The sequence below is a fragment of the Apostichopus japonicus genome, chromosome 20, assembly GCF_037975245.1.
Source record: "Apostichopus japonicus isolate 1M-3 chromosome 20, ASM3797524v1, whole genome shotgun sequence".
NCBI lineage: Eukaryota > Metazoa > Echinodermata > Holothuroidea > Aspidochirotida > Stichopodidae > Apostichopus > Apostichopus japonicus.
In genome coordinates this window covers 21,489,451-21,502,943 of record NC_092580.1, presented here as the reverse complement: position 1 = coordinate 21,502,943, position 13,493 = coordinate 21,489,451, and the positions used below count along the sequence as shown (strand labels likewise).

The window sequence follows — 13,493 nt, the reverse complement described above, 5'->3', positions numbered from 1 at the left end:
AATGTATTCATCTTAGGGTATTACTCAAGAGAGATTACAATGTAAATTCTCTGATACACAAAAGAGCTATATAACAATTAAATTGAAACACAAAGGAGTAACTGCCTGAGTGAACAACAAGTAAACAACTTTCTTTGCCATTTTGTCAATGGATGCTACAGTAGTCACTTCAGTGTATCTAACTAGCATTGTGTGTACACACCACATTGCAAAGCTACAGTATATATATACTGTACATACACTGTTGTGTGTGTCGTTTTTTGACAGGACACCGCCATAAATTATGAACTGCCACAAATATGCTTGTTGTGTTTTAATTGTTATTTCTGAAGATTCCAACTGCAATCCATTTATGGAAGACATACTTTCAGTTAACGCATTACTGTTACTTGAGCAGAATTCAAACATTAAATGAAAGCATTCCTCCGAAATCATCATAATACTGTAAATTAGTATTTTAATGCATACAAAATGGTCAACTCGATAAATCTTAGTGATGGCCAATATCTCTTTTCCATTCTTAAACATGTGTAATAATGTTCACATTTAGCTCATCTAAGCCAACATTCGTCCGCCTCCTGCTTACAGCAATGCCAATGCCGACAATATCTGAAATGATCGAAAGTCTCTCAGAATGAGATGACATCCAAATCACCTCTTACAGATACAGTACTTCAAGAAAGTGAATAAGACACAACTTCCTTTCTTGTGAGCCAAATTCCAAGAACTTTCTTCAATTTGATTCTAGTATATACACAAACTAAGAAAAGGGACCTCCATACAGACGTATAGTTAAAACTGTAGGCATTTGATATTAAATACAAACTGAGCTGTGGTTCAGTAAACTTGGTTAAACTTTACTGGCATATATTTGTACTTGACAAAGTTAAAGGTTTATTTGACTTTTCCTCTTTATGTAAATAAACTTACAGTGTACCCCAAGAGTAAACCATTGCATATATCTGTACAACCAATTATTTTCAAAATAAATGTTTAACACTCCCTCAGTAGCTGGGTTCCAATGTACGTAGGCAAATATATACAGTATATTCAAATTTACTACTAGTTTTGATCATACAGTCCTTCAACCGGTGTGGCAGGGCCCTCATGCCAGCCAGGGTGGTCGGGACATGACCTTGCACACTAATTATCAGAGCAATAATTTTACTGCAGGCTTGGTGCTGTCAATGTCTGCTATTTCACCACCATCAAACAACGCTCTGACTCCTGAACCTTCTCCCACCTCCTCACCCTCCCCTTCCCCCCATAATGAGCCTGTGTCAGGGTTGGTGCATTAGAAGAACACTCCTTAACTTTCCTTGGTTGAGTTTGTAAAAACACTTACCTGTAACTGCCACATTCAATTTTGTTTTTTTCCTACTCAAAATATTATATAAACACCATCACTTTTTCCAAAATGTAAATTATAATCTACTGTATCTTTTCTGTCATGAATTTTCTATGAAATTTCAAATTTCCAAGAAATATTAGAATCATTTCAAATTTAAACGTACAGTACCAGCAAACTCCAAGAAAGTTGAATTCAGAATGAAAATCTTTGGATGAAGGAATAAAATCTAGATACACAGGAAACATAGAACAAAGTGAGATCAAAGTACTTTAGAGGGATTTAGCAATGTGCCAGTACTAAATCATGATTTTGCTCACCTTTTAATCTACAAATTTAGTAACTCACTTTTAATTAGTAAACACGTTTGCTATAACTTTTCAGTCTTACACACAGTATGTACTGAAGAACCGTCATGAAAATTTCTAATTCCCAAAAAGTGGAATTTAACCATTGACTGATTGTAGAATTATTCATAATCTCACACAACTACTGTATAATAATGAATGGTTTAAACATTTCTTTCCTCATTCTTTGCTGAAAATGCCATAAATCCAAACAGTTTCTTACCTGCTTTGACACACTTCAGGTACAGCAATTGGTCACTGTATTCGTGGAAGAGGGTATAGATGTCCCAAAGAGTAAATCCAGCTACCTTTGTTCCATTAACCTCTAGTAAAATTTCATCCACATGCACTTTGCCACTTCTTATCACAATTTTGTCGTGCTTGATGTCTGACACGAAAATGAATTGTCCATTTTCTGCTCCCCCCTTCACCGAGAAGTGAATCTTGCCATCCTCTGCTCGGTCGACTGTACTATCCTGTATATTTTGGGTCCAATGTTTGGGGGGTTTCGACCCCTTCCTCTGCTCCTTCGTAGTGGATGGCATAGCAAAAGTTCAGTCGTTGCCAAATACAGGTACCAGTGGTGGTCACGAAGGGCTCACTCGTCAACAGTGACTGACTCAGAAGTAGAGTCGAGATTCATTACCAACCATTTCAAACACTCAGGACTTCATTTCATAATCTCTGTAAAAATGAGAAGAAAACAATTATTTTAATTTGGCCAAGAGTCAAAGCATATAAGATAATTGACAGGATGATCTATAATTTACTGAGAAGTGTGGATGAAGGGAGGGGGGCAGTGCCGTACCGTAGGGGCAGCAATGCCAGGGGGAGAAGAAAGGATAATAATTAGACACAAGACAGTACTCGTCCTTGTTTTATCTCAAACAGCCCATAAAACCACCATGACCTACTAATCCCAGGTCAAAAAAAAAAAAAATCAGCACAATTTTCTGGTAAACCTACGTAGCTAAAATAAATTGGGATAATTTTTCAAAGTGACATTATATCCATCCTGCACAGTAATTGTAAGACTGCAATACAGGTTCGAGCTATGTTAATTTAAGGCCAAAATGTAACATTTTAGTTTATTTTTAAATATATCACAATTTTGAAGCGATTCCAATTACTGCCAATTATTGCTAGCACTTAGGGAAAAAAGCAGTTTGCTTTTTTCTGGCAAAGGTTTTTAAGAAAACAGTACAAAAAGATGGGCAAAGACTTATATGAGTTGCAAACCTACTGTCATACTGTAAGGCCCATAATATTATTACTGCCTATTATCAGCAAATACTACGGGGCTGGTCCCATAAGCAGCTGAGCCTTTACAATACTTGGATGCGTGAACATTGTGATATAGGAAAAGTCCCAGTGGGCTGGAATGTGAGTGCTTTCATTGTCAAGTGGCTAAGATTGTAAAAGTGTAGGCCTGACGTCAAACAGTCATGCATGTGATCAATTCTGTACAGTCTGATGAATAATGGTATATTTATACCCTTATTATTACCATTCTTCATTACTTGCATACCAATGATCTCTAGGACGTCATTAGTTTCCACTTATTTAGCTTCAGAAGTGAACACTCCACACACTCTCTAACATGGACATTTTCCACAGTATAGTGCCATAATTAATCTTAACTTCTAGAGGACCTTTGTGGAAGGTTCAGGGATATCCTGCTGAGAAATGGCCTCATCTTATCATCTGTCAGCACATTTCCTCCACCAACTATCTCTAAATGTGTAAATCAAACTTGACAGGATGGTTTATAAGGACATTGTAGTTGTTAAATAGAAGCATCTCTGCTGTACAATGTCTCTATAAGGTGTTTAATAGCACTAGTTGTTTTAATGGTGCACAAGACTTACATTATATGTGATGGGGGTTACAGTATGTACTTTTTACTGGCGACATTCTGCACATTATCCAAGAAACAATCAACCCTGAGGACCATATAACTCAATCAGTTCAATCATCCCCTTAGTGCTACTGTAATGCACAATACAACTTCTATGGAACATGGAAGTTGATTTGAGTTATATCAGCCAGGACCAAACTGACTTAAAAAAAAAAATGAAAAGACCAAAATGTTATTTTATTGGTTCTATTACAAAGTGTAAAAGTTTGTGTCTGAACTATATTGCTTCTTGTACAGTGAAATGTAATGTACATTACTGGAATGACACAATATTTACTGAAACCTATACAGTAGTAGAACAGTACTGTACATGTCCAGCCATGACACCTCTGACATTAATTAACTTTATCTACTTAAAGTACAACATTTGAGTCAATGTTGCTGGCAGATAAGTTGAGCTGATAAAAATGACCACTGTACAAGTTGTACTGTTCATTGGCACTTTTATGAATGACATTTTAGTTGTACCTAAAATAGCATTGTTCCCATTCTCATGTGGACTGGACATTGACAGTACCCAGTGAAATCACAAGTTCTGCCTGTTACAGTAACTCTTTCAGGATAATAATTGCATCATAGTAATAATATTGAAGACTAGTTTTGTTTGGAGCTTGGACATCTTGCGCTTACTGTACACTGTACAGTGTGCTACTTAAGTTGGAGACAATTTAGTGGTTAAACAGTTGAGTTCAGTATTTTCCAAACATTGGAAAACTAACAGAACCTCATGTGAAAAACCCACTGTTCTGTAGGTATCCATGTGAGAACATCAGCTTATATCAAGCCGTAGAACTCTATTGCATGATTGTTTAGGATGTAACGTGGCGGGCCAGGCGGCACCCATTTCTGCTCTCAGGATCACCACAGTACTGTAACATTCCCCATCAATTGGATGAAAGTGTACCTCAGCACCTCACCACGTTCTCAATATATATATATCAAGGGGGATGGGTGGTGAAGGGCTGAAGGCACCACATCCATATTCACTGCAGTGTAGTCAAGGTTTACAGATTGTTTTCAAACTTGTTTCCGTGGTATTAACATTTTAACAACTAGAGAATGGAAGCTCCAGAATTTGAAATGGTTTCCATTTTCACTGTGGGAAATGTACAAACCTTTCATGACAGTCAGTATATATAGTGTAATAAATTTAAAAGACCTTCCATGGCGCCAACCTGCCCTTCAATAATATATGTAGACATATAGAATGAAACAGCAAGCATGTCTTGGAAACATGAACTATGTAATACAGTACAGCACCTGTTGTTAGTGTTGTTCTCTACATCACAGCAGGGTGTCGTCACCTATTGGAGATAGTGATGATAAGCCTATGCTAGGATTTCAAAATTTGTGAAGTCTCAGTACATTAAAACAAGTGGTTTATATTTGATCTGTGTAATCTGTACCTGACTGTCACACAGATTAGACCTTTAGTATCACAATCTGTACAACTGGATATGGTCCACGTAAAAAAAAACAATCATGCATCAAACACTATAATTGTGGAAGTTATTACAACGTATAGTAACAGTAGCCCACCAGTAGAAATGGGCTACCAGTTTATGTACCTTCATTCAGCTTTGCTTGCCATTCATTTGCTGTAAAGTTTTACATCACATGCCAACTGTAGGCCTAGGAGGAGGATGTTTAGTCTATAAAATGTATGATTGATATCATGTATTTATCCTTGCTTGAAAGATTCCACTTACAAAGATATCAGATGAAGATCGTAAATCATATTTTATCGATGACAAGAATTGCCATTGTAAAAAGTCCAGAGAGACATTACCTATATGTGTATGTATATACAATAAGTAAATCTTTAGAGCAATACATGTGTGTATGACAGCTGTACGTCGTCTGATATGCCATTACTGTAGCTGCAGTAAACACATTGCACCAGTCACAATAAGCTTCAAACACTTCCAACTTTTCATCAAAGACTCCAGTGTTTCCGAAAACAGCAATGGCTTAAAATAATCCTCGTCGCCAACTTTCTATCTTAATTAGCATAGTATGTAGAACTTTATATTACGAAATAAGTTTGGCAAAACTATACATAAAGGTACAGTACATGGTCTTGAGTATATAACAATAAACTGGGACAGTAAAGGCTGTAGTATATGTATTATCTTGGTCAGTTCCTGCAGGTAAAACAAATAATGCACTTTTATAGACTACATTGAAACCATTATTAATGTAACCCATTTATGACTAGTATGAACATAAATTGCTTCAGAACATGTATTAATGTCTTCATAGCAAATATTATGATGCTCCACAGATATACACTAATATATACTAGTTACATACATCGAAACATTAGGCCAACTTTCTTTTACACATTCTCCTACACAGGCTCTCTAGTGGATAAGCAGTTTGCTAACAGTTTTATTTTATTTTGATTTTAGTTACATACATGTATGAAACCATTTACATACTGAAATAAGTAGTATTATTTTACTGTACAACCGTGACTATGTAATTCTCTTCATCATTAAAATATATAAACACATGCATACTACACACCAAATTATTATAAAAAAAAGAAACATATATCTCTAGAGTAAATATAAAAAATATGAAAGATTACACCAGGTACGTCATGTATGTCTGTGAAATGTAAACAACATTCATATTTCATTGACTTTGTAGTATTACCATGGTGTAAGAACTTTAAGAAGCATACTGTACAGTATATATAGCACAGGCCATTCTTTTACATGATACATGTATACTAGACTTTAAATAACAGATTATGTACCACCGGCAAATTCTCCAACACTTTTTTTCTCGTTTGGGGATTTCCAAGTGACGATACTAACCTGCCTCTACCTTAACAACATGACTGGAAAGGTATTAAACATTGGTTTTTATCAACAACAAGAAAACAACAAAAAAGTACTTACTACATCGATAACATTAAACTATTGGTTCTTGCAAATCCACAACGGTATTTCCTGTAGAGTTCTTTCTAAGTGTCTGCTTTGTGCTATCAAACTACTGTAGAATCAAGTTTAAGTCCTAGATGCATTTTGTTATACATAAACAAGCATCATACCTATATCTGTCATGACACAATGACCTAAATCCTCATTTTTTTTTAACTAAAGGCAGGTAACATTGGCCCTTTTCCAAGAATGAGAAACTTAAGAATCCACAAAAGTAACCTGCATCACAATCAACAATCCACAGCAATGGAAGAGTTGATTCATCATATATATACATTTGTATGTACATTCAACCTGCCACAATTCTTCAATTGTTCACATTTCTCAGGTACTTTCTTTTCTCTTTGTAATGTGACATTTTTCACTTCAAGAAAGCTGTCAATTTTCCTTATGTGATAATTATTTTTAAGCTTGAAATAGGCATGGTTTGCAGGCTGCTTCTCATATCTAGTTCCAAATATGGCACTATTTAGGTTGAGTCAAAGATCTGTTGAAAATTCCTCCAGAGGTCAGAGAGGGGGGGGGGGGGAGGAGGGAGAGAGAAGCTGCTTTGCAAATATTACATCCTTACTGTAAGTACAGAACAGTAGTTTTGCTGTACGGAGCCAGGACTACACAACCAACTGAAAAGTTGATTGACAGTGGATTACCAAGAAATAGTCATGATAGTTAAGTGGTAAAACATTTAGAAAAAATGTTAAATCTAAGGACATTACTTTCTGCCTAAAAAATGTGATTTTCCCCCCATCGCAGAAATGTACAGTTTATATGGCCTGAAGTAATGACGAAAAATTAACTGTGGCAGAAACTAGTCCCCCACCTAGGCCCTCAAATATCTCAATGTCATGACAACCAGATGCTAGGTTGGCTTAGCCTGTGCCCGGGTACCGTTGTTTTCCGCACACGTTACTTTCCGCTGAAACAAAACAGTGTTTTCCGCAAACAAATTTGTCAGCGGAAAACAACGTTTTTTTCAGCGGAAAGTACCGTTTCTTTTTGGGAGGAACAGAATGACTTACTGAAATTATTAGGCACATGGAAGGATTTAGGAAGATGGATAAGATAGGATTTGACTGTAACAGGATAAAATGTAGCTTCGAGACTAGATTTAGGATACAGTAGCTAAGGTTGTACTTGTAGCTTAGGCTGTAAGGCTTACTTATACAGCCATTTTATTTCCAGCGAAAATCAAAGATACCGCCTTTTACACCTTTTTTTAAAACCATCATTACGCGGGCCGAATTTTTAATACTTAATTAGATACTCAATCCTTCATAACGCGGGCGTCTCTTTGCCCTAGTATTATATGCTTCTTTAATAATTCGTAATTACAAACACCCCAAGCCTCCTCTAAATTATACACAGCTTAACTTTTCTGACATGAACTCAGTCTAACCATCCTTGATCGACGTTCTTTGATACTTTCTCATGTTATTTTAATCATCCTGCCTGAATTTGGTATCTCAAATTGCGGAAAAATATAGTGTACAGGTAAGTGAAAAATAGGTGTTTCCGCAGAAGAATTTTTTCAGCGGAAAGTAATCAGCGGAAAGTAACGTATGCGGAAAACAACTGAAACCCCTGTGCCCTAGCTCTTCATGTACTCATAACTTTTTTCTTTGTAAGGAATTTGACAATCAGGGAGGCCTACTGAAAAGTACCAATATTTGCAGTTTAGATCCACTGAAAATTTAACTAAGCCAAAGCTGGGGCTTAGTAATTGTAATCTAGGCTAATATATAGTGGAAGCCAATGGCGTATTTTCTTTTCAGTTTTCCTCTCACTAGGCCTAGGCCACAGTTTGATCAAAATTTCAGAAAACATCACCAAAATTGTTGATCTGTTTGCTTTTATGGTAAGGATGGACAAGCCTTTGGATCTTTCTTCGACATTTGCTGAGCCTCATATTCGTTTTAAAGTTTTAGTGAGTCCTATTGATGGTGTCACTGTTAAAGTATTATTAGTTAATGTAGTGTTATTGTAGTGTTACTGTTATTGTGTTATACTCTAGAGGCTATAGTTCTTAGCTTAGCTGTACTTAGGTCCTAAATCCATTCAGCTACTGCAGCCTTACAATCTTAAGAAAAGAGTAACAAATACTGAGTCTATCTTTATGTCCAAGTTAAGGCATCATATTCCTAATCTACCAATGTACATGTGTGGGCATGAAAGTTTTCGGTAACTTAGTTTTGTCTGCATGACCTAGGCTAGCCTTGGGCCTAGCCTACGATATAAAAGTATAGGCTTGTTTGAAAAACAACAACGTTAACCCCTGGTCAAACAATATCAAGGGTTACAGTAGCGCTAACACTAACGATACAGCCTAACCTAATAAGATAGAAGTGAAACGTACCTAACAAGTAACATAGCATAGACACAGTAACTTGCTCAACGGTCAATTTAGCAGATGAGAAAATGGTTCATATGGTCCAACTAAACATCGATGTTCAGAGACAGTTCCAAAGGACTCATTACAGTATACATCCGGAGTAATCCATACACGATGTTATCGTGAATCTAGTACAAATAGGCGTTAATATTAGTTCTAAGACTTGTTATGATCCGTAGTGAGTCAGACATAACTTCACGCATAGTCACAACTTACGTATAACATAACTACGAACTGACAATACGCTCTGTACTAATTTAGCATATGCGGGTACAGCGCATCGGTAACGGGACCATATCGCAGTCGTGCAACACCATGGCATGTGGAAAAGCGGCCTGTATGAAACTATACCAGTAACCACTAGGATACAATAAAGCAAAATACACTAAAATAATTCGATTTTAGGAGGGATGAGTTCGGAATAGTACCAGAAAATAGACGAGACCTTCCTCTTTAACGTGGTAAAGGTCCACCATCGGCAACAAAATTGATTTCTTGATCAAAAACGCCCCTAAACATTTTACCGCTATTTCAAATTCGAAAATCTAATTCGATTGAGAGCACCTCCAATATATGTTTTCTTCTAAATTTTCAATAATTCGTGTTTATAGTGGGACTTGAGAGGTCGAAATAGTGCCAAAAGGTAATGAGATCTTTATCTTTCACGTGGTATAGGCCCAACCATCGGTAGCAAAACTTATTTCTAACCAATATACAAGGGCGGCGGAAGCACTTTGAATCTGGGGGGGCACCAACGTCGAAGGGCACTTTGCAGAAATTCGATTGGACTGATGCAGCCTGATATTTAGTACCCTTTATAACTCTTATTGTATCATCTTATTTGCGTATACACATCACTCCATCAACGCCCCCCCCCCCCCCCTCAAGGAAACAATGCATACTAGCACTGCAGTATCTAATGTGCAAATTGGGAAACAAGGAAAAAGACAAAATGAGGTGAAATCATTATAAAGTCCAAGTCCCTGCACACGCGATCGATACATGCATGAAAGCAAATGAAATATGTGAAAATACTGAAAGAAAATTGATTTTCTATGTGTTTTTCAATGGTTAAACTGATATTATTATGATCATTATTATTGTAACGACTTTGCCAATAATTCTAACCAATTTAGAAGGGTTATAACACGGCAAATGATTGTATGTTATTGGCATGCGATGTAATAACCAACGCATGCCTATATGATATGCACATTAAGATGTTGAACGCGCGCTACGCGCGCGAAAAATTTTGGTAATATTTTTCGGGCAAGTCGTTACAGCCCCCCAAATCAAATTGGGCTCCTACGCCTGTGGTAGTAAACATTTAAAACTTCCCGAAATATTTCATTCGACGTGGGTTTGGCTTTGTAAACTCTTTTTTATTTAGAAATTTTTATGTAGAAAAAGGGCACATTTTTAATCTGAGGAAAAGTGGGGGGGCACGTGCCCCCTGTGCCCCCCCGGTTCCGCCGCCCTTGCCAATATAAACCTAAACATTTTACGGCTAATGTCAAATTCGAAAATCCTCTAAATTCCATCGACAGCGCCTCTCAAAATATGCTTTTCAAAATTAATTAATTCACGTTATCGAGAGATTTTAGAGGCTGGAATGTCACATGAGAAAAGCTGAGACCAGGCATCTTGGTATAGTTCCACCATCGGTATCAAACCTTCTAGCTGGACCCGAATATGACCCTCAACATTTTAGCACTATTTCAAGTTCGAAAATTCCCTAAATTCCATAGATAGTGTCTCCACTGAGAAGTATGGATAGTTTCATCAAAATTGAATACAAAACCATACAGAATTGAAGAGATGAGAGCTTCCAAATTTAATGTGGTATAGGTCCACTACTGGTAACAAGTTATATTACTCGACCAAATATGACCCTTAACATTTTACCGCTATGATAAATTTTAAAAAAATCCCTAACTTCCATCAAGATTAGCTCCAGAAATATGGATATTCTCATCAAAATTATATAGCTCGAGTTATGGGGGGGGGGATTAAAGAATTTTTCATTTTGTATCACTCGTTTATATGTCAATGAATCAACGCTAGCTACGGGGACCCAGTGGCAGATGTGCCCCCCCCCCCCCTCCTCCTACAACTGACACAGTCCCATATACCGACCATGAGTGGATCGAATAAATAGAAAAGGCAGTAGAAGTAAGAAATTAAATAGGCAAGGAGACGAAAGAAAGTAATTAGGAGGGAAATTTAATTAAATGGATAACTTTTGCAATGAAAAAAGGAAATGAAACATTACTAAAATGTCTTTAAAATGGTTGTATTATTAATACTTCCTGTTGAACACCTTAATTGAGTGGCATCATCCGAGTTAGGCTATAATTTTACACTAAAAAAAATTGTGGTCTGTAAGTTTATAGTTTAATTGGTCCACCAACGGGCATTGTCCCGGGTCGGAACCCGCCCTAACACGTTCCCCCTGGATCCCACGCCCTCAGTAGGAACGGTTAACTTCGGCGCCGTTGGGTCAAATTCCAACCTGAAGCCCCCCATGTAGGCTATATGCTACCCCCCCCCCCCCCAAATGAAAGTCTAGCTATATACGACCCTGGATTAACGATTACGTGATGCGTAAAATATAAATCAAGTTGTTTCAGTGTTTTAGTAGTTGAAATCGTTCTTACTATGTTTATCAGTCCCGTGTGTAAGAAAATCTGACACATATTGAGTAACATTCTTTTGGTAAATAATGACAACAAATACTACATTTCTGTTTGAGTCATTCAATTCTTTGACGTAATCTTAACCTAAACATGTTTGGAATACAAGTATCTATTATCCCGTATTTAATATAGATCTTTTTAAGCAATCGTTTTGGTGTTGCCAGCTAACCGACCCCCGTCTCAACCCCAGTCCCCTTAAAAGTTACATCGAGACTGTAAACAGCTGTATGATGCATGACGCGGATGATTCGGAATTGCTAGTGTATATACTAAGGCATTCGAATATATGTGCGTGATATATATATGTAAGTGATGCCAAATCTTGTGGCTGCTGCACCGCTATATGTGTAAAGAACCGCTCATGTTATGAATTCCTGTTGTTAGTGTCAAAATCACGAGAGAAAAAAACAAATGCCCAATATAAAATTAAACCTTTGTACGATTGTTAATCCATGGAATCATGCACGAAATTTGGGCATCACTGATCTTGATACAATTTTAACCCTTACGAAACATATCTCAAATATCGTTCAGTCATGTTGTGTACACCTCAGAATATCAGATCTATAACTATATAGGCACTCTCTGTCTCGTGAACTAAGGGGACGTTTAATTCATGTTTTTGAGACATCTCGTCTCGACTTCTGTAACTCCCATTTTATTGGTCTTCCAAAACTCCTATATACACAAATCGCCTGCAAACAGTTCAAAACTGGGCTGCTTAACTGCTGTTTGAGCAATCAAAATGCACCTGTACGTTACCCCCATCCCCTCTTCCTTCTCAGATCGTTGCACTGGTTACCAATTGATGCAAGAATACTGCACTTCAAATTAGTACTTTAGTACATAGCTGCATCTACGGTGTCCCACCACAAATTCTCTGTGAAATTAAACGCCATAGCCGTCAATCTATTTTTTTTTTAATTTATTTGTTCCTCAAACTGTTGTTCGTACGTGAGCGTGGTTTTTGTATCTCTGGTCCAAAGTCATGGAATTCCCTTTCCAATTATCTAAAATTCATACCCGATAAATCACTGTTGATGGCTAAGCTGAAAACGAAGCCTACCTCTTCACTAGGTACTTTTGTTTGGGTTTTGTTTTGTTTTTGATGTTATTTTGTACGGCGCTTTTGACAACTTTTGCTTATTATTAGCGCCTTATAAGTGTTTGGTATCATCACTATCATCATCACCATCATCACCATTATCATTACAATCACCATCATCATAACCATCATCACCACCACCATCATCTTCGTCATCATCATTATTATTTTTATGTGTAAAAGTAAGTTGGCCTGACGTTTCGATCCTAGCAGGATCTTCTTCAGAGAGGCTGAATGACATTAGTAACAGAAATTACAAGGGACAAAATACAGATAGGTTAATGAGCAGGGTAAACACAAAAGAGATTTGTGTAAGATGATTAGTTGACAAAGGGCGGAGATGAACGAAAGAAAAGAAAAGAAGGGAACCAACACGTGGAAGAGGAGAGGTACGGGAGATTAACTATAGAATGACAAACACAGGAAAGTATTGAGAAAAGAGGTGGAAGACGTAGAGCTAGGAGACGAGGGGTGACAGAGGGGTGAGAGAGGGGTGACAAGTGGGGGCGGCAGAAGAAAGGTTAGTCATGTTCTTCCTGGATGTTGAGCCCATGAGGTTGAATAGTACGAAGACGTTGCATCCACAGTCTTTCTCTCTCTCTGCTGAGTCGTATTATAGGTCAGGACTGCTACCCAAGGATTCAATCCCCAGTAGGGACATGTCAATAATGGGATGGTTTGGAAGGTTAAAGTACTTGTTCTCCAACCGGGGTCTCAGCCTAATTCATGGTGTTGACTG

The 13,493-nt window shown here is 37.3% G+C and overlaps 1 protein-coding gene across 8 annotated transcripts in view; it reads right to left on the bottom strand.

Annotated features, from left to right (window-relative positions):
* Positions 1-9,189, bottom strand: part of LOC139961640 (membrane-associated guanylate kinase, WW and PDZ domain-containing protein 3-like) — a 100,221-nt gene extending 91,032 nt beyond the window's left edge. For 6 of the 8 annotated variants that reach the window (XM_071960980.1, XM_071960983.1, XM_071960982.1 and 3 more), the window contains exons 1-2: positions 8,918-9,189; positions 1,919-2,379 (exon numbers count right to left, since the gene is read on the bottom strand). In XM_071960980.1, coding sequence (XP_071817081.1) covers positions 1,919-2,240 — 322 coding nt within the window. In that variant the 5' untranslated portion in view covers positions 2,241-2,379; positions 8,918-9,189. The remainder of the gene's footprint in view (positions 1-1,918; positions 2,380-8,917) is intronic. The other 2 variants (XM_071960985.1, XM_071960984.1) reach the window with 1 other exon arrangement.
* Between the last annotated feature and the right edge of the window lie 4,304 nt (positions 9,190-13,493).